At 46.1% G+C, this 22005-nt stretch overlaps 1 protein-coding gene across 2 annotated transcripts in view; it reads left to right on the top strand.

Annotated features, from left to right (window-relative positions):
• Positions 1 to 22005, top strand: part of EDARADD (EDAR associated death domain) — an 86529-nt gene that overhangs the window by 1458 nt on the left and 63066 nt on the right. For both annotated transcript variants that reach the window (XM_001099801.5, XM_015126982.3), the window contains exons 2-3: positions 12896 to 12954; positions 18395 to 18434. In XM_001099801.5, the coding sequence (XP_001099801.3) occupies positions 12896 to 12954; positions 18395 to 18434 (99 nt within the window). The remainder of the gene's footprint in view (positions 1 to 12895; positions 12955 to 18394; positions 18435 to 22005) is intronic.

Raw genomic sequence — 22005 nt, 5'->3', positions numbered from 1 at the left:
TGGCGACCCCCGAAGGACGCCCGGGAACCACCCCCAACCCAGGCGCCAGACCCGGGGTCTCACGGGGCTCCTAGTCCAACCTCGCGAGCGGCTGCTGACCGCCCCTCCCGCGCTCGCCACGGCCCTTGCCCCGCGTCACCCACTGAGCGCCTTCCCCCTGCCCACGCCGCATCCCCCGTGGCTTTTGTTCTGGACTCGGGATGCCAGGTTGAGACACGTCCTGCAAACCTCTGGCAGAAATGAGCGCAAGGGGGTGGATTTCGTTTTCCCCTCCCGGGCTTTTTCTTTTCTCTCCGCTCACATGCCTTCTCATTACTCCTCTTCCTCACCCCCAGTGCACTTGGATGAAATGGTTTTGTCTGTCTAAACATTGGCCCTCGGAGCTATTTCATCAGATAGTTTCCGCAGAATGGAGAGGCAGATCCCACCTGTGGGATCCCATCTGTGATTAGAATGGCCTCTAGTTCTGTCTCTATTTTAAAATACTGTGTGTTGGTACCCGAGGTCAGAGTGGAGATTTTTCTCTTTTCTCTCATGTGAATCTAAAATCCGTCCCAGACCTCACTTTCCTGGAGTTCTCTCTTTGCGCTCTCCTATAACCTAGACGGTGACCTCCGTGGGTGTTTCTTGAACACACAAGTGAATGAATGATCTATCCCTCGGAGTACACTGGAGCTTTACTTGGTTTCGTTGAGGTTGGAAACACTGAAGAGAGTTACGTAGAACCTGATATAACCGTCTAGATAAACGCGTTTCTTATTTCATTTCTTGAGCTTGGGCAGGGGCCGAGTTTGAATGTTCCATCCTTAAATTGTGGCTTCAGCAGTTAGAATAAGACAGTGTGTCTGCAGGTGGTCAGAATACTACACCCAACAACTAAGTTGGCATTGTGATGGCTGGGTTTGGGGGCGTTTCTTGGAAACTTCAAAGAAAGATCTACCTTTTTTTTTTTTAAAGTGGGGTTTGGTAAACATTTTATCAATTGGATGCAGAAAATAAATACATTGTCTAGATATTATTCCCCATCCCCATACCTGTTATTTGAAAAAATAGAAGGGGAAACAAAGGGAGAAACCCTCGTACCGCCCCATCCCACTCCACTCCTACCCTAGCATCCATCTCCTCTTCTGAGAACCGAATTGACAAGGTGCCCAGGGATGTTTTCGGCTAGATTTCACTAACAGTGGCCTCAGATCTCATTAAATGATCATTGCAGGTGTATGTGGTGGGGGATTCAAAAAGATCTTGAGAGAGACACACTGAATAGAGATAAAATGTAAAATCTACTTGGGCCCCCCCTAAATCGACACTACCAGGTAAGATAGGGGTTGGAAAACAGCTCAGCAGTGACCACAGTGTATAAAAAGCTCAGTGGTTGGGTGCAGTGGCTCCGGCCTGTAATGCCAGCACTTTGGGAGGCTGAGGCAAGAGGATTGCTTCAGGCCAGGAGTTTGAGATCAGCCTTGGCAACATAGTGAGACACTGACTCTACAAAAAATAGAAAAATTAGCCAAATGTGGCAGTGCATGCCTATTGTCCCAGCTACTCGGGAGGCTGAGGCAGGAGGATTGCTTGAGTCCAGGAGGTCGAGGCTTCAGTAAGCTGTGATTGAGCCACTGCACTCCAGCCTGGGCGACAGAGCAAAAACCTGTATCTCAAAAAAAAAAAAAAAAAAAAAAAAAAGCTACAGGTTCCAGATTTCCCAAGATGGTATTCTTAGTCTGCCTGGTCCAGCCAAAATGGATGCGCACAACCTGGAACAAATGGGCAACGTGGAACAAAGGGATTTCAAAATCCCAGAACATGTGGAGGAGTAGAGGATATGATGGACGGAGGATATGATGATAAGAGGGAGTCATGTGGAAATAATCTGTCTCTTTGACTTTAAGAGGTAGAACCCAAACCTGTCGGTGAAAACTTTAGAGAGAGATGGATTTGGGCTTCCCACAAAGAGAAAGGAGGCCTCCTGAGGGTGAGAGCTCCCCACCAGTTGGCAGAGGATGCCGAAGAACATATTTGACCATCCGAAAGATGATCCAAATGTCCATTCCCACTCTGGGACTCTATTCTGTCTATAAAATGAGCACTCCTCCATTTAAACACAGGCATACACACACCCCAATTTCCCCTTCCTAACATATTGTTTCATTTCTGCAGCCCACAGGAGACACCCCCTTACTCCTATTTCTGTAATGAAACCATAGATGGTGCCCATATCTTGAGCTCGCTTTACCCCAGACCAAGTTACCATACTCTCTTGCCTGATTTCCCACCTTCCTCTCCCACCTGGTGTTTTCACACCGTTCCAACTTAGGTTTTCACACCCACTCTTGCCTTCTGGTAACGTATTCTGCAAAAGGTGGCCAGGGTCATCTTTTATTTTATTTTTATTATGATTATTTTTCAAGACGGAGCCTCACTCTGTCACCCAGGCTGGAGTGCAGTGGCATGATCCCCACTCACTGCAACCTCTGCCTCCCGGGTTCAAGAGATTCTCCTGTCTCAGCCTCCCAAGTAACTGGTATTACAGGTACACACCACCACGCCTGGCTAATTTTTTGTATTTTTAGACTGGTCTCGAACTCCTGACCTCAAGTGATCCACCCACCTTGGCCTCCCAGAGTGCTGGGATTACTGTTGTGAACCACTGTGCTCAGCCAGTCATCTTTTAAAAACAAATCAGATTCTGCCATTTTTCTGTGCTGACTTTGAATCCGGTGCTGGCTTTCCAACACTTTCCGACAGATCCTCAGTCCTTGAGGCTTCCACACTCTGTACAATCAATCCCTACCTATTCCTTCGCCTGCCTCACCTGACACCTAGCTTGACCCCTGCTCTCTGCACACGGCTGTGCTGCCTCCCTTCATTTCCTTGAAGCCTCTTGCACCCTCACACCTCCTGGCCTCTACAAATTTTGTTCCTGCGGCCTGGAAGGCCCCCTGCATTCCAACCGTCACCCCATCCTTCATTCACCCGTCTCCTTCTACTTAACCTCCAGATTTCAGCTCATAGGTCACCCAGATCCAGCCCGATGTTATACACGCTCAGCAAACCCTGTACCTTTCATTTCTGGCACCTGTCACCATTTCTAGCTGTGATGATTTGGCCACTGTGGCTATTTCCAGTAGGCCATAAACTCGTGGCCAGAGGCCATGTCTGTGTGGTAGCTCTCCCTGACACTCAGCACAGTACTCCGCACATAGTAAGCCCTGGGCATACCGCCTGAGTGAGTGAAGGAAGATTATAAAATTTAACCACAGGCCCTTTAAAGAGTTGGGGGGAAAAAAAGCTCTTCCCACATTGGCATTTTAGGAACTTATTCATCGAGTTAGCCGTATTAACCAAGTTTTCTTTGTAAAGTTAAAGTAAGATGTTTTGTATATCCACATGCATATAACAAAAGTATGTATATGATTATACTATATTATGAGTTAGTTTTATTTATTTTTTATTACTTACTTATTTATTTATTTTTGAGACAGAGTCTCACTCTGTCGCCCAGGCTGGAGTGCAATGGTGTGAGCTTGGCTCACTGCAACCTCCACCTCCTGGGTTCAAGCGATTCTCCTACCTCAGCCTCCCAAGTAGCTCGGATTACAGGGGTGTGCCACCACACCCGGCTAATTTTTGTATTTCTTTTTCAGTAGAGATAGGATTTCACCATGTTGGCCAGGCTGGTCTGGAACCCCTGACCTCAAGTGATCTGCCTGCCTCAGCTTCCCAAAGTGCTGGGATTATAGGCGTGAGCCACCATGCCCTGGCCATGAGTTAATTTTAAAAGTGACTTTTTACATTGAGAAAATTCACAAGACTCACAGTCACATGGAAGGAAAACAATGATGGTGGTTACAGTGTAGCTATCACCCTGTGTCTCTTCCACTAAGAAACAGTCTCGCACTGGATGAGCCAGATATGTCTGTCAAATGTGTGTAAAATCTGGTTATTCTTGATTGTTCATACAGATAGATTTTAAAGACAGAAACAAACAACCGGGCTTTGAAGGTCTGGGTCAAAGGTGGCACAATTCCTTGCTTCGTTACAGTAAGGCAAGTGCCAATGGCCACAGAGCACTGCAAGAGAGCACATTCTCCCTTTGTTCTGAGACTCCACAGCACAGGGCTGTTCCCTGGGGGAACCCCGGCCCTGGGCCACCAACTCAGGACGGCCCCAGTGGTGGCACTTCACCTCCCACAGCCCCTCCTGTGGGCTTCGATGGGTCCAAGGTGGCAACCTACCCTCCCATGGCATTGGGGGCAGTACCCAGGACTAAAGGGTAAACCACTTCCTGGAGCACTCATATATGCAAAGCTGGACCAGCCAATTCTTTCTGCAGATACACCAAAGAGAGGGATGGCAATCTGTGGTTTTCCCTTCTCTGCTCCTTCTGCCCTCTCTTTCTCCTCCGTGTGGGTTTTCCCAATTCTCAATTCATTTCTCTTCCTTTTGTTTTTTTGTATCGCTCTGCAATCAGGCTGGAATGCAGTGATGCGATCTTGGCTCATTGCAACTTCCATCTCCTGGGCTCAAGCAATCCTCCCACCTCAGCCTCCTGAGTAGCTGGGACCACAGGCTCATACCACCACACCTGACTTTTGTGTGTGTGTGTGTGTGTTGTGAGTAGAGATGGAGTCTCGCCATGTTGCCTAAGCAATTTCCTGAGCTCAAGCAATCTGCCTGCCTCTGCCTCCCAAAGTGCTGGGATTACAGGAGTGAGCCACCACGCCCCACCTCCAAGCCTTTTTTATATCCAATAATGACAATAGCAGTCAAAAGAAAAGTTATGGGCTGGGAGTGGTGGCTCACGCCTATAATCTCAGCACTTTAGGGGCTGAGGCAGGTGGATCGCATGAGGTCAGGAGTTCCAGAACCAGGCTGGCCAACATGGCGAAACCCCATGTCTAACAAAAATACAAAAATTAGCCGGGCATGGTGGTAGGCACCTGTGATCTCAGCTATAGGGGAGGCTGAGGCAGGAGAATCACTTGAACTCAGGAGGCAGAGGTTGCTGTGAGCTGGGATCGCACTACTGCACTCCAGCCTGGGTGACAGAGCAAGAATGTCTAAAAAAAAAAAAAAAAAAAAAAAAAGCTATGGTACAAAACAAATAACAAATGAGAAAGAAATTAATCCTGCAATCACACGTTCGAAGAATTGCCTGTAATTCTTCACTAGAAAGCACAGTGACTGCGTTTTTCTGGCTCAGGATGCTTGGGAACCCCAGGAAGTCCTGACATACTTCCTTCTTTGTTTTCTCTGAAAGGACATCTTTAGAGATGTTTGAACTTCCTTTGAGAAACCATCTCTAGGAACCATTCACCACTATCTGATGTCAGAATGCGGCAGTGCAGTCCTCGGCCACCTCCCCAGTGTCTGTTTCGGGTTATGTGCTGAGGATTCTTTCTGGAGAGGCTGTTGCATACAGTACCTGTTTCCTAGCATTCCTGAAAAGGCTCTGATTTGGTAGATGATGAGATTTGAGTCTTTGAGTTGAAGATGAGTGATGAGATTTGGGATTTAGAGTGGATGCTGGAATGATTAATGCTTTTGGGGATGTCGGGAGGAGGCAAATAGATTCTGCATGTGGAAAGGATGGGCAGGGGGCGGAGTGTGAACTGTTAGGGGTTGAATTGTGTCCCTCTAAAAAGATATGTTGAAGTCAGAATTCCCAGTACCTCAGAATTTAACTTTCTTTGGAAACAGAGTTTTTCCAGCGGTAACCAAGTCAAAATGAAGTCATCAAAGTGGGCTCTAAAGCAATATGATTGGTGCCCATATAAAAAGGGGAAATGGGACACACAGACACTCACCTTCTCAAGAGAGTCTGTCAGGTGGTCAGTGCATGAACCACTTCTGTTTTATTTTGAGACGAAGTTTCACTCTTGTTGCCCAGGCTGGAGTGTGATAGTGCAGTCTCAGCTCACTGCAAGCTCTACCTCCCGGGTTCAAGCGATTCTCCTGCCTCAGCTTCCTGAGTAGCTGAGATTACAGGCATCCATCACCATGCCCAGTTAGTTTTTTTATTTTTATTTTTTTTTTGAGATGGAGTCTCGCTCTGTCACCCAAGCTGGAGTGCAGTGGCCAGATCTCAGCTCACTGCAAGCTCCACCTCCCGGGTTTATGCTATCTATTCTCCTGCCTCAGCCTCCTGAGTAGCTGGGACTACAGGCGCCCGCCACCTCACCAGGCTAGTTTTTGTATTTTTTAGTAGAGATGGGGTTTCACTGTGTTAGCCAGAATGGTCTCGATCTCCTGACCTCGTAATCCGCCCGTCTCGGCCTCCCGAAGTGCTGGGATTACAGGCATGAGCCACCGTGCCCAGCCCACTTCTATTTTAAATTTTATTTTATTGGCCAGGCATGGTGGCTCATGCCTATAATCCTTGGGAAGCCAAGGCAGGTTCAGGAGTTTGAAACCAGTCTGGGTAACATAGTGAGACCCCCATCTCTACAAAAATAAAAATAAATTAGCCAGATGTGACAGCGCATGCCTGTAGTCCTAGCTACTCAGGAGGAGGTGGGAGGATTGCTTGAGCCCAGGAGGTGGAGGCTGCACTGAGCTGTGATTAAGCAACTGCACTCCAGCCTGGGTGAGAGAGTGAAACCCTATCTCAAAATTTTTATTTTATTTTTTATTATTTTAAATAAGTAGAGATGGGGTCTCACTATGTTGCCCAGGCTGTTCTCAAGCATCCTGAACTCAAGCAATCCTCCCACCTTGGCTTCCCAAAGTGCTGGGACTACAGATGTCAGCCACCACATCTGGCCATGAGGCACTTCTAGAACCTGATTATACTGGAAAACAGGCAGATTATGAAGCCAAAAAGTCCCAGATACAAATTCTGGCTTTTCCACTTACCACCCACCCTATGATCTTGGGTACTCAATGTGTGAAAAGGGGATGTCTAATGCCTTCCTCGGGGTTACTGTAAGGCTTAGCTGAGACTGTGAGTAAGCCGTGCCATGCAGAGCAGACACTAGGGAAGCTTTTAAGCTTTTCAAACTTTTCTTTTATTTTCTTTTTTTTTGAGACAGAGTCTCACTCTATTGCCCAGGCTGGAGTGCAGTGGTGAGATCTTGGCTCACCGAAACCTCCACCTCCCAGGTTCAAGCGATTTTCCTGCCTCAGCCTCTCTAGTAGCTGGGATTACAGGCATGCGCCACTATGCCTGGCTAATTTTTGTATTTTTAGTAGAGATGGGGTTTCACCAGGTTGGCCAGGTCTCGAACTCCTGACTTCAAGTGATCCACCCGCCCTGGCCTTCCAAAGTGCTGGGATTACAGACATGAGCCACCACGCCTGGACAGCTTTTCGAACTTTTCAAAGTGAGAGCTTTGAAAGTTTAATTGTGAACTTTCAGCTTGGAGGTGCTCTTTGACCCTTATGGCTACTACTACTCACCACTCATGGACTTTTAAAGCAGGAAGGGGATGTAGAGGTGCTCTGTTCACCTCCTGAGGTTTAAGTTAGGCATTTAGGGCCCACAGAAAGAAAATGAGGGTGCAGCCTGCCCTGCCTGCTCTCACCTGCAGCCTCTGTGAGCCAGGCCAGGTGCCCTCGCCAGCCCTGATGCATCAGTTCACCAGGTTTCTCTCATGCCTTTTGAGGAACTTTCCAGAATATGCTTGAGGGAGTTAAACCTCAATCTTACTGCCGGCAGAGATATCCCCATCAGTCAGTTACCAGCTAATTTGAGGTGATCTGAGCCTTGTGCAGAGTCACCGACCCAGGGGAGCCCAGGCAGCTTTGGCAGAAAAACACAGCCCGGCATAAGATGGCAGCCACGAGCAGGGGACGGATCCTGCACCCGGGCCTGGCAAAGCCACTGGTCTTGTCTCCGCCGGGCTCTAGCCCCGCTTCTGTTTGGGGCTCCTCTGAGCCATGTCCCATCAGATATCAGAGCCTTGCCTGAAGGCTCAGCCTGCTGTTAGGCGGGAGCTGGGAAAAACAAACATTTTAAAGCTTCTAGATAAATGATTTGATTTTATACTTAATAGTATTGTAAACATGCAACTCCAAGGCCCTAAGAAAGACCTTAGGGCAACTTTCCACATCTGGATCAGTCTCAAATAACCCGGCTCTGCTCTCCTGGGAATAACTTCCCTGGTACACACACCCATCTGGACCTGTGAGAACAAAAGGAGTCTGGCGTGATCTCAAACAGGCCAGGGAGAAGGTGCAGTACCAGATAGAGTGCATGGGGCGCCACCGTGGGCCTGGGTCTGTGAGCATTTATGGCAATAACACGTATGTAAGAACTTAATCCACAGCTTAATATAAGGCAAAGGTTGATAAAGTCAGAACCACAAGAAGGAAAATAATAAAAGACCTGACTAGCCTGGGCAACATAGCGAGACCCTGTCTCTACAAAAAACAAAGACAAAATCCCCCATAAATTAGCTGGGTGTGGTGATGTGTGCCTGTGGTCCCAGCTACTTGGGAAGCTGAGGTGGGAGGATTGCTTGTGCTTGGGAGGTTGGGGCTGCAGTAAGCAGTGATCACACCACAGCCCTCCAGCCTGAGTGACACTGCGAGACACCATCTCCAAAAAAAAAAAAAAAAAAAATGCTGGGCGCAGTGGCTTATACCTGTAATCCCAGCACTTTGGGAGGCTGAGGCGGGTGGATCATCTGAAGTCAGGAGTTTGAGACCAGCCTGGTCCAACATGGGGAAACCCTGTCTCTACTAAAAATGCAAACATGTATCAGTCGTGGTGGTGGGTGCCTGTAATCCCAGCTACTCAGGAGGCTGAGGCAGGAGAATCGCTTGAACTCAGGAGGCGGAGGTTGCAGTGAGCCGAGATCACGCCACTGCACTCCAGCCTGGGCGACAGAGTGAGACCCCATCTCAAAAGAAAAAAAAAATTAACTAATTAATTTTTTAAAAAAGACCTGAAAATGCCTCTAATACCTGTTCTAAAAGTAGTGCCTTTCCCCGTTCCCCTCTCACTTCATTGTTGTGCTTCAGAAAACAAAAAAACCTAAATTCTCTGTGTCTTTGTCTTCTTAAGTTCCATTTATTCTGAGATGTCAGCCAAAGCAAGAGACTTTGTGCCTCCAAGCCTATGTTGTCTTCTGTCTCTATCTTGTTAGCTTCATAACCCTCCAACGCAGGCCCCAGGATCTCACAGAACTCGGTCAGAGTCTGAGGGGAGTTGAAATTCACCTACCCAGGTGGTTCCCAAATCCAGAATAATGGTAGTAAGCTGAGTGTGGGATCCAGAGACCCAGGACTCCTCATGGTGCAGAGGAAGAGCCCGAGGCTTAGAAAGCTTACGTGACTTCTCCAAGGTCACACCTCTAGGCTTGTCCAAGGCCACAGCACTAGATTTGTTCAAGGCCAGACTGCCAGCTCTTAGTGATGTGCCAGTGAGGACCGGTCCTTCCTTGCTTTTAACTGTCCTGTGTGTGTCCTCAGTGATGCTTTTTTTGTGGCTCTGCCTTTCCCAGCGATCTACTGCATTTTCCTCTTTTATGTTTTTCTTTCTTTCTTTCTTTCTTTCTTTCTTTCTTTCTTTCTTTCTTTCTTTCTTTCTTTCTTTCTTTCTTTCTTTCTTTCTTTCTCTTTCTTTCTTTCTTTCTTTCTCTCTTTTTTTCTGCTCATTCTAATTTTCCTGTGGGAAACAAGATTAACTTGTCCTGGACACAGCGGGCATTGTTTGCAGAGGATGGTGTCAGGGGCATTTAAAAGCCCCCAGCCTCACCCCAGCCTCAGCACTCCAAACCCATTTACCTGAAATTTCACTGTGTTGATGCCTATTAACAAGCCACACTCCTAGCAGGATGGCATTTTAAAGCATGTCCTCCAGTACACTTCAGTGAAGATGAAATATGTGAGACTAGGCTGTGACAGGACGAGGGAGAAGGGACTCTGGGCTATTTTGTGGTGGCTTCTACCACCCCCTCCCCAGCTAGGAACCAGCGTGTGAGAAGGATGGGAAGGAAAAACTGGAAAACTGAATGCACGTGTGTCTGGCTATAAGGACTCATTTGAAGTATCGTCATATGTCACTTAACAACAGGGATACACTGTGAGAAATGCGTCACTAGATGGTTTCATAGTTGTGTGAGCATCACAGAGTGCACTTATACAAACCTTCATGGTGTAACCTACAACACTCCTGGGCTGTATGGTGCAGCCCACTGCTCCTGGGCTGCATACCTGCACAGCATGGGACCATCCTGAATACAGTAGGCAGTTGTAATGCAGTGCTGTTTGTGTGTCTAAACATATCTCAACATGGAAAAGGTAGGGTGAGAAGATAGTGATCTAATCTTTATGGGACCACCGTCATATACATGGTCTGCCCTGTGATTGTACATTAATGTGTCATGTTCTCTGTCTTCTCTACGCCTGTGCTATTCCCTCTTCCTGGAATGCTTTTCCCTCTCTACCACGTCAACTCATCCTTCTACACTCAGCCCTCAGGCCCTCTGCAGGCTCTTCTCCCGCCCCTCCTCCTCTCTCCGGGAGCTCCCCAGGCTTCGAGTGCTGGTTCTGTGTGTCCCCTGGTTGTCCTGCACTGCCACTGCCTTAGCACTAAGGGCTCTGTGTCATTACTTGTTGCTTGGGCGGTAAGAGTTCTGCCATCTCCGAGAGGCGTTAGTAGCACAATTTGTTTTTCATTTTCTTTCTATCCATTTAAATCCAAGTCTGAGTGTGTATTGCCCTGGACTGGCAGGAAATCCCACTTCAGTCAGAATTGGGGCCCTGTCCCTCAGGGCCGCCCAGTAATCTGAGGGGTTCGTGGGGTGCTGGGAAAACTAGGAAAGGACCTCAAATTTTTAGCGCATCAGGGAGGCATTGCTGTCTCATGGTCCAGGCCTGAGAAGTCCCTTGAGACCCAGCAGCCCTCTGTTTCTGTGCTGGACACAGGGCACAGGTCTCTTTGCTGGGGCTAGGCCGCGGTCCCCGGGGGTTAGGCTGCTCTGTGCTGTCTCTGATGCAGTCTTGCCTCCTTCGTGCTCTGCATATGTCTGTGCCCTGCTCATGGGAGGCACTGCCGGAGGCTCTCTCCATTCATCCCCACTTCTCTTCAGTGACCGGAGGCTGTCATAAAACAAAGAGATGTTGCCTTCTCGAAGCTTCTTTGGGCATTATCCACACCTGCAGGGTGAAGAAATTACGGAAAGTTCAGACACATTCTCAGCAGGGAAACACCTAGGAAGAACACACACGAATTATTATCTTGACAAATTGTCCTGGTGTGCTTATTTGGATACCCAAAGGCATTCCCAGGATCTAATTCCTAGTCTGCAATATATGCTTAATGAGGATTTGGATCAAAAGTGAACGTTGACGCTTGGCGGGCCCATGACTGCCACTTAGGGTACTGCAGGTTGTGCACTGCACAAATCTAGAGGATCCCATGCAAATAGGTTTGATTATTTATTGAGACAGCTCTCTGGCAGATGTCTTACAAAGCATTTTGGAGGTTGGAAACTTTTCTAATTTGTACTAATTAGGTTCTGACTGAGGTCTGTGCCTTTTTATGTATTTCCCCATTAAATTCCTTAAATGCAACAAGTGGTAAAGTATCAGAAATGAAATATTGAGAAATCAAGTTTATTTTTGATTTAAAAAACTGTAAGTTTTTTGCTTGATTGGCTCACGTAAACAACATTCAGAAGATTAATAAAAATGAGTTGCAGCAGAACAGGAAATCAGGAAAGAAGTAGATTCAGAATGGAATAATTCCTGCTGAAGGTAGTGTCAAATGCAGTAGGCAAGAGGGTCATTAATATCATGCCTGTATAGTTTGTGGTTGTTTGTAACTCTGGGTATTTGAAGATATTTATAGTTAACCTGTTCCAAAATATGGTGGGGTTTTTTATATAGTTATTTTTTAATATTTTTAATTAATTAATTAATTTTTTTTTTTTTGAGATGGAGTTTTACTCTGTCGCCCAGGCTGGAGTGCAGTTGTGTGATCTCAGCTCACTGCAACCTCCACCTCCCAGGTTCAAGCAATTCTCGTGCCTCAGCCTTCTAAGTAGCTGGGACTATAGGTGCACACCACTGTGCCGGGCTAATTTTTGTATTTTTAGTAGAGATGGGGTTTCCCTGTGTTGGACCAGGCTGATCTCAAACTCCTGACCTCAGGTGATCAGCCTGGCTTGGCCTCCCAAAGTGCTGGGATTACAGGCATGAGCCACTGCATCTAGCCTATAGTTTCTTTTTATTAATCTCTTTGTTGATGCAATCTGAATCTGTTCCTCCTTATTTTGTCTCAACTAATAATTGGAAGTAAGGCTTTCAGGCCGGGTGCAGTGTCTCATGCCTGTAATCCCAGTGCTTTGGGAGGCTGAGGGAGGATTGCTTGAAGCCGGGAGCTCGAGGTTATAGTGAGCTATGATTGTGCCACTGACTGTACTCCAGCCTGGGCTACAGAGCAAGACCCTATTTCTTTTTTCTTTCTTTTCTTTCTTTTTTTTTTTGAGATAGAGTCTCACTCTGTCTCCTAGGCTGGAGTACAGTGGCACTGTGTCGGCTCACTGCAACCTCCGATTCCTGGGTTCAAGCAGTTCTCCTGCCTCAGCCTCCCGGGTAGCTGGGATTGCAGGTGCCCATCACCACGCCAGGCTAATTTTTATATTTTTATTTTATTTTATTTTTTAGTAGAGACGGGGTTTCACCATGTTGGCCAGGCTGGTCTTGAACTCCTGACCTCAGGTGATCCACCCACCTCGGCCTTCCAAAGTGCTGGGATTACAGGCATGAACCACCGTGCCCGGCCGACCCTATTTCTAAAAAAAAAAAAAAAAAAAGTAAAGTTTTCTTCAGCCTAAGTAAAATTACTTGCCTCTGTAAGAGACAGTTATCAAAGGACTAATTTGTGGTTTTAAATGAAAGCAAAGGTGCTCTATTTGTTTTTGTTCTGTGTTTGTTTCTTTTACAGATCATATGGCACAGGAACCAGTGGAAGACACAGACCCTAGCACTTTGTCCTTTAACACGGTAGGTTACAAATTTTACACTAATGGTGATAATTATTGTTTTGCTTTTCTTCTTTGTTACTTCTTTATATTTTTATTACTCTGTATTTACATGTGCATCAGAAAGCCCAAAGTAAGATTTTTCTAAGATAAACTGCTTTATCTGGTGTATGTGATAATAATAAACTTTGGGTTGGCTAAAAATGGCATTAGATTCTGTTCTTGTTTTGCACATGTTGTAGGTGATATTAAATTATGTGAAGGCTTTGTCTACTTGCCTTTTTTTTTATTTTATATTTTATTACTATTGTTTTTTAGACGGAGTCTTGCTCTGTCACCCAGGCTGGAGTGCAGTGGCGTAATCTCAGCTCACTGCAATCTCTGTCTCCCAGGTTCAAGCGATTCTCCTGCCTCAGCCTCCTGAGTAGCTGGGACCACAGGCGTGTGCCACCATGCCTGGCTAATTTTTGTATTATTATTTTTTCTTTTTAGTAGAGTCGGGGTTTCACCAGGTTGACCAGGCTGGTCTCGAACTCCTGACCTCAGCTGATCCGCCCCCGCCTCAGCCTCCCAAAGTGCTGGGATTACAGATGTGTGTGAGCCACCGTGCCCGGCCTACTTGCCTGTTTTTTTTTTTTTTTTTTTTTTTGAGACGGAGTCTTGCCCTGCCGCCCGGACTGGAGTGCGGTGGCACGAACTCGGCTCACTGCAAGCTCTGCTTCCCGGGTTCACGTCATTCTCCTGCCTCAGCCTACTGAGTAGCTGAGACTACAGTCGGCCGCCACCACGCCTGGCCAATTTTTTGTATTTTTAGTAGAGACGAGGTTTCACTGGCCTGTTTTTAATACTACTGGTTTGGTAATGGAGCAGCCTGGATGCCAGATGGACACATGCTACTGGATTTACCTCAGTTAGGGCGTTTAATCCTAGCAGCTGGCTTCTGAGCCTCATCCTCTCCCCATCCTCCCATAACCATTCTGAGGCTATTGCTTTAAGGTTACCCAAAGATTTCACACATATTGGTTTTTTAGAATTCATTTAATGGTTTTATTATTATTATCATCATTTTAATTTCAGATTCCATGGGTACATACTCACGTTTGTTACGTGGATACACAGCATAATGGTTAGGTTTGGGCTTCTTGTAAATCCATCACCCAAATAGTGAATGCTGTACCTAATAGGTAATTTTGCAACCCTGAGCCCCCTTTCCACCCTCCCCCCTTTTGGAGTCCCCAGTGTCTGTTATTTCCATCTTTATGTCCATGTGTACCTATTCTTTAGCTCCCACTTATAAGTGAGAACATGCAGTATTTGATTTTCTGTTTCTCAGTTATTTCACTTGGGATGATGGCTTCCAGCGGCATCCATGTTGCTGCAAAGGACAGAATTTTTTTTTTTTTTTTTTTTTTTGAGATGGAGTCTCGCTCTGTCACCCAGGCTGGAGTGCAGTGGCGTGATCTCGGCTCACTGCAAGTTCTGCCTCCTGGGTTCACGCCATTCTCCTGCCTCAGCTTCCCGAGTAGCTGGGACTACAGGCGCCCACCACCACTCCTGGATAATTTTTTTGTATTTTTAGTAGACATGGGGTTTCACCGTGTTAGCCAGGATGGTCTCGATCTCCTGACCTCATGATCCACCCGCCTCAGCCTCCCAAAGTGCTGGAATAACAGGCATGAGCCACTGTGAACGGCCAAAGGAAAGAATTTTATTCTTTTTTATGGCTGCCATCATTATTTTTCAGCCTCCCAACCATCCCTTGAGATGGTGGGGCAGGTATCCCTATCCTACAGATGCAGAAAGGACAGTTAATGGAAGTGTGTAGCCACCTAGACCGGAGCCCTGTTCTCCTGCCCAGCCCTGCCTCTTGCTCAGGGCCAAAGCAGTGCCCTCTGACAGCACAGCATATGTGATGGGCATATTGTGTAGGACATATTCCTTCTGTTCCAGATCCTCGAAGGATGGGATCTACCAACTCATAAAAAGTTTTGGTTAACTAATTTAGTTACAGAGACATAAAATACACTTCATATAATTCAACTAAATGTCTTTAAATCTTAGGTGTCTTGAGGACCTGAGGTGTTTAATTTCCTGTCCTTTAATTACCCCTGGCTTGGTAAATTGTGGACAGCATAGGGGGTCAGGCTTTGATACCTGCTGGAAATTCCTATGAAAAATTTTCAGTCTCTTCACTCTCATCAAAATGAAACGAAGAACAACCCTGTGGCCATGGCTCCTATGTCTTTGGAGGAGCTTGCTACGTTTGGTTTCTATAACGTGTTATTCAGTTTGCCTTCTTTCCCTTGCCGCTGCCCCCACCTGTGACTATCCGGGTCTCCCTGGTATCCTGCTCACTTCCTGATAGCAGGTTTTCTTTCCCTCCCTTAGAGTCATCTCCTTGTGCTCACCTTGGGGCTTGGCTACCTCTAATTACTTCTCCATGATGGGGACAAAGTGATCTTTCCAAAGTGTCCCTGGTACTAATTTCTTAGGGCTGTTGCAATAAAATACCACAGACTGGGCAGCTTAAACAACAGAAATGTGTTTGCTCATGGTTCTGGAGGCTGGAAGCTTGAAATCAAGGCGTCCTCAGAGCCATGCTCCCTCTGAGACCCACAGGAAAGAATCTTTCCTTGGCTCTTCTAGCTTGTAGTGGTTGCCAGCCATCGTGGAAGCTCCTCAGCTTATAGAGCATCACTGCGTTCTCTCACTTTGTTAGCACACGGCCATCTTCTCCTGGGGTGTTTGTGTCTTGTCTCTTCTTCTTCTTGGTTTTTTTTTTTTTTTTTTTTTGAGATTGAGTTTTGCTCTTGTCGCCTAGGCTGGAGTGCAATATGCAACAGCTCACTGCAACCTCCGCCACCCGGGTTCAAGTGATTCTCCTGCCTCAGCCTCCCAAGTAGCTGGGATTACAGGCGCCTGCCACCAGGCCTGGCTAATTTTTTGTATTTTTCATAGAGATGGGGTTTCACCATGTTGGCTGGGCTGGTCTTGTACTCCTGATCTCAGGTGATCCACCCGCCTTGGCCTCCCAAAGTGCTGGGATTACAGGCGTGAGCCACCGCGCCCTGCCCTCATCTCTTCTTTTAAAGATACTGATCATATTGGGTCAAGGGCCTGCCTTCTTCATAACTTAACTAATTACCTCTACAACTATCTTATTTGCAAATAAAGTCATATTCTGAGGAACTGGGGATGAGGACTTCAACACATCTGGTTTGGGAGACAGAATCCAACCCGCAGCATTCCCGCTGGGTACAGGATTTAGTATATACCCCTTGACGTGGGAGATGAGGTCCTCCACGGCCTTACCTCAGCATCCAATGCTCGCCTGATGACCCAGCCCTGTGTGGCTGTGTGGTGCTTCTTCATACGCCATGCCCTTCCACCCTCCCAGGGTAGCAATAATGCTGTTCCCTCTGGCAAGGAAAATCTCCCTGCATCCTTACCTAATGAACTCCTGTGCTTCTTCCCATCTCACTTCAAGTGTCCCCCTGATCTACGAAGCCTTCTTTGCCTTGGGACCTTTAGGTGCTCCCTTTTCCGTAGCCCAATCCCTATTTGCTATCTCAGAGAATTGTCATTGCCTGCTTGTCTGACTTCTTGCAAGACTGTGTTGAACCATCTTCCCTTATGCAAAGTGCATGAGGTGCAAGGCAGGTAGCAAGTTTCATGAGAACCTAGAAGGGCATCCTACCTAAATCCCTTTGCTTATCTTTCTTGGTCTTTCTTGGAAACTGGGTTCATCATTTCTCATCTAATCCCACCTTCCTCTCTCCACCTCCAACAAACTGTTTCAGTTCTGTACCCTCAGCTCTTCCAGCCACCTGGTCCCTGCTCCTGCCATGCCTGCCACCTGCAACTACTTTGCTGCTGCGTCTCAGTTCATCCAATTCTTGGCCATTCTCTAGGCCCAGCTCCAGTGTCAATCTCTCTAGGAGCTTTGTGCTTGCTCCAAGCAGCTTGTGCCGTCTTCCATGCAGACTTTCAGTGGATGTTTGCTTAAAACTATGTTACAATCTGGGGATGCACAGATTGTAGTTCCATCTCTGGAAAAACTCAGTCTATCTGAGGAAATAGATAAGTACTTTTTTTTTTTTTTTTTAGACCAGCTCTTGCTCTGTTGCACAGGCTGGAGTGCGATGGCACGATCTCAGCTCACTGCAACCTCCACCTCCCGGGTTCAAGCAATTCTCGTGCCTCAGCCTCCTGAGCAGCTGGGATTACAGGCATGAGCCACCATGCCCAGCTAATCTTTGTATTTTTAGTAGAGATAGGGTTTCACCATGTTGGCCAGGCTGATCTCGAACTTCTGACCTCAGGTGATCCGCCTGCCTCTGCCTCCCAAAGTGCTAGGATTACAGGCATGAGCCACCGCGCCTAGCCTCTTTTTAAAACAGAGTGATAAATGTTCTAGTACAGATTTGTGTTCCACAGTCTTGGGAATAGAATGATGAGAACTAATTTGATCTGGGGTAGTACTGTAGGACTATTCTTTGTGATTAACTTTTATTTACTAATTTATTTTTGTTAGGAGAGGTTGAGGTTGGAGGCTTCTAGAAGTTCTGAAACTTTATTGCCCAGCTCCAAAGAAACTCCAAGGAAAGGCATTTAAAACAAAACCCTCGATTCTCCATTTCTTTCTTTCTCTCCTCTCTCAGAGGAAGACATGGGTGAGACCTACAGGAAATTGTTGAGGTGTAATTTTGTTCAGGCTGAAGGACAGGGGCTGAGTGGAGTTGGGAGCCGAGCAGGGGTTAGGGGACAGGGTTGGGAAATTAGGCTCCTTTTCATTCCCCTTATGGACGGTTTCAGAAATGGCTACATTGTTTAGTCTGAAATAAGTTTCCGGAACTTTAGATACCTGCATGGAAGTATGAATAAATGAAAAGAAATATATGTGATTGTGAGAACATTTGCTATTTTGAATTCCTGTAACAGTATTACTCTCAACTGATACACTGAGGAACTGTGCTGAATTTTAGAGCTTTGTGCAATCAGTAAGAAAAGGATCTTTTGAATCATCCTGTCTCAGTCAACCCAGGCCAGAGCTCTGCAATAGATGAGTACTGCCCAGAACGGGTGACCCAATGACTGTTGCAGAAACGGCGAGAGAAAGGCGTCTGTCCTCAGAATTCATGACAACAAATGCCCCTCAGTTGTCAGCTGCTGGAGGCTAGCACTGCACAAAAGAGAGGAAGTGTAGTTTTGTGGTCCAAGCTGTGGAAATTTGGAAAGCTTACTGTGTTTCATGTTCCAGCATTAACCTCTTGTCAACCTTGCTTTCATTCCTGTCAGCTGAGAATAAATACAATCAATGGATGAGGCTAGTTGATAAGTTTGAGGCTAAACATGTTCAAGTTTTTAATCGAAGTCATAACTTTCCCAAGACAAAGCTTTCTTTTCACTTTGATCTTACATGGCATTTAAAAATAACTCTCCTCTTTTGTTGGTTTCTGCAGTCAGACAAATATCCCGTTCAAGATACGGAACTCCCTAAAGGTATGTACAGTTAAAATAGCTACTTGAACGTGTGATGATTTTAATATTATGACGTAATTTTTCATTATTTAAATTGTAAAGCAGAAACATGCCCATAGATTAGCTCGTGACTTGTGACATGATTATCTCAGAAATTAATTCTTCTTTCTTTTTTAAAATCGTATCTTTTAACCTTGCAATAGAAATGAATTTTCTTATTAAAAAATGTAAATTATTCCATAACACATTATGCATTAAATTCCTGTGGTGTTTTTAACAGGAATCAAATGAAGATAGTCGGGACTCTGGGTTGCAAAGGGAGAGAAATCTAACACTAATTTGTTTAAAAAGTGGGAACTGGCCAGGTGCAGTGGCTCACACCTGTAATCCCTGCACTTTGGGAGGCCGAGGCAGGTGGATCGCCTGAGGTCAGGAGTTCGAGACCAGCCTGGTAAACATGATGAAGCCCCATCTCTATTAAAAATATAAAAATTAGCTGGGCATGGTGGCAGGCGCCTATAATCCCAGCTACTCAGGAGGCTAAGGCAGGAGAATCTCTTGAACCCGGGAGGTGGAGGTTGCAGTGAGCCAAGATTGCACCACTGCACGCCAGCCTGGGAAGCAAGAGCGAAACTCCGTCTCAAAAAAAAAAAAAAAAAAGTGGGAACTCACTGACTTTGGGGTCTTTGGACCCTGCTGAATCCAAGCAACTAAATGAGGCTGTCAGGTTGAGTCTCTCAGTCTCATGGCTCTGTCTTGTTCCATGTTGGCTCCATTCTTGGGCAGGATGCTTCCCCCACCCCCACCCCCGTGGAGGGAAAGATGATTCCTAGCGCCTCCTGCTTTAGATGGTGTTCTCAAGGTGGTGGAGGAAGAGGGAGCCTTTCTGCCAGCACGGATAGCACAATTTTAGAGATGATTGTGACTGGGGCAGTTCAGGTCATGTGGTCATCCTTAAGTCAACTATTGTCGTCGGGAGGATGGAAGACATTGGCCAGGTCTGAGCCTTGAGACGGGGTCACACAGTGGATTTTGCCCAAACCACTTTGTCTAGGAAAGAATGTTCTGTGGCTAGACAAAGGTGTGAGGGATGCTTGTTAGGCCCAAAAGCAAAGTAAAAAAGCTATCTTTGATAACCCATACACTTATGCTTTAGGCATGGTGCAGACCATAGGGGTGGCTAGACACTACACTAGCCTTCCATAACCTCTCCTACTGGGTGGTCAGCAGGGCTCTGTTCCTTTTTTTTTTTTTTTTTTTTTTTTGAGACAGAGTTTCACTCTTGTTGCCCAGGCTGAAGTGCAATGGCGCCATCTTGGCTCCTGCAACCTCCGCCTCCCAGGTTCAAGCGATTCTCCTCCCTCAGCCTTCCAAGTAGCTGGGATTATAGGTGCCCACCACCACACCCGGCTAATTTTGTATTTTTAGTAGAGGCGGGGTTTCACCGTGTTGGTCAAGCTGGTCTTGAACTCCTGACTTCAGGTGATCCACCTGCCTTGGCCTCCCAAAGTGCTGGGATTACAGGTGGGAGCCACCCACCTCACCTGGGCCCTGTGTTCCTTTATGGAGGCCAGGCTGCTGGTTGTCACAGTGTTGCCTCTACCTTGTAGTCTGCTGACAACCCAGAGACGAGGGGTGGGATGGGGTGAGGTTGGGGATAATCAGATCTGACTAGTTTCAGAGATGGCAGGGGCACCTGGCATCCTGGTCACCATGGAGGGGTAGGCCTGCCCAGCATGCACTAACGTGGGTCTCCCCAGCAGTTCTCATGGTAGTGGATAATTGTAGGGAGATCCCCAGGGCCAACCTGTCCAGAGTTTGGCCAAAGCTCTCCTCCTCTTCTCCCCCTACTATCCCAGACCCTTCTCCCTGCTCCCTGAAATGACACCATTAGAGTGTCCTTTCTTTTCTGTCCAAAAAGGCTGTGAGTGGCCTCAGCAAGTGGCTTCAGGTCTCAGGGTCTCTGTTTCCTCCTCAGCGCAGCAGGAAGGACAAGGTTACTGTCCACCTCCCAGGGTGCTGGTGAGAATTCAATGAAATAAATCGAGAATGGTGCCTGGCACTTGTGAGCACCAGACAGGGGTGCAGGGAAATCCGGCTGAAGAAGTGTGAAAAATCAAGCTTTCAGTCAGAGTGGCAAAGTGAAACTGTCTTAGAAAAAGACGGAGCTGCAGTGGCCCTAGCATTGAATGTCGTGGTGCCATCGGGCTCAATATCTTTTTTTGTCACTCTTAAGTGGATTTCCTGTTTTGAAAGAAAAAGATTGTTGCCTAGCAACCTGATAATACAGTAATTGTATCATCAGATTTCTCCTAGAATTTGAGTTCTACAAAACCTTAATGAATTTATAAGTAACATGAATGTGAAAACCATACCCTCGGTCTTTCCTTTGTCCTTATTCATGCTGAATAGTATTTTTTTCTTAGATCAAGGAACAGATTGGGGTGAACATTATTATTAAGTGCATAATTTCTTATTTCCAAAGAAATACATCATTTTATAAGTAAATGAACCATGTCTGGAAGTTTAAAAACTTACTCCTGCATTTGCACTCAACAATATAACAATTTGATGTCTGCTAGTATTTTTCTTTGATGTCACTAGTGGGACCAATACTATCATTAGACATTATGGTAATTTTCCCATTCAAGTTGTTTATGGCTGGGTGCCTTGGCTCACAGTTGACCCCAGGAGTTCAAGACCAGCCTGGACAACATGGTGAAACCCCGTCTATCCAAAAACTATAAAAAATTAGCCAAGCGTGGTGACATGTGCCGTAATCCCAGCTACCAGGGAAGCTGGGGTGGATGGATCACCTGAGCCTGGTAGGTTGAGGCTACAGTGAGGCATGAACCTCCTGGGCTGCACCCCAGCCTAGGTGACAGAATGAGACCTTGTCTCATAAATAAATAAATAAATAAATAAATAAATAAATAAATTGTTTTTAGGGAAAGAAAAATCCACGTGAATTAACAAAGAGACTGATTTATAGACTTAAAAGCAATTGTAATTTAATTCTATAAAGGAAAGACTAGGACGCCAACATTTAAGTGAGTTTTAAGGAGGCCAGCTTTATTTACTAGAAGCATCATTTGTAATTAGCGTTAACAGTTTCACAAAATCTCTTTCATACTGCTAGCATATTCCTACATTATTCACAGAGAGTATAAACCTTTAACAGTGGCCAGAATAGATTGGTTTTGAATAATGTGGTTTAATAATCAGCTGTGGAAATCTAGTGTAATTTCAGTGATCAGCATCTGTTTTTGAGGTGAAATGTGTTAATATAAATTATATCTGTTTTCTCATTGGGCATAAATGCAGAGCTTCCATCTCAAGCAGTCACCCCCTGATTTTACAGTTTTCGGGGGTTCATTTTGTTTGGGGCTCTTTTCTGATGGCCATTCTGTGAGTCTGCGGGTACTAAGAACTGGTGAGATTGAGGTTTACTTTCCATCACATGATTCCCAGTATCTCATAGAAGCTGCTGCTTAATTGTTCTGAAGGGAATGTGACTGTTCACATTTTTGAGAGAAAAATGTGTTTGAAAAAGGAATTTTGATTTTTGAGCCACTATTCATAATGGGAGAAA

The sequence above is a fragment of the Macaca mulatta genome, chromosome 1, assembly GCF_049350105.2.
Source record: "Macaca mulatta isolate MMU2019108-1 chromosome 1, T2T-MMU8v2.0, whole genome shotgun sequence".
Classification (NCBI taxonomy): Eukaryota; Metazoa; Chordata; class Mammalia; order Primates; family Cercopithecidae; genus Macaca; species Macaca mulatta.
This window is presented reverse-complemented; position numbering and strand designations above follow the sequence as displayed.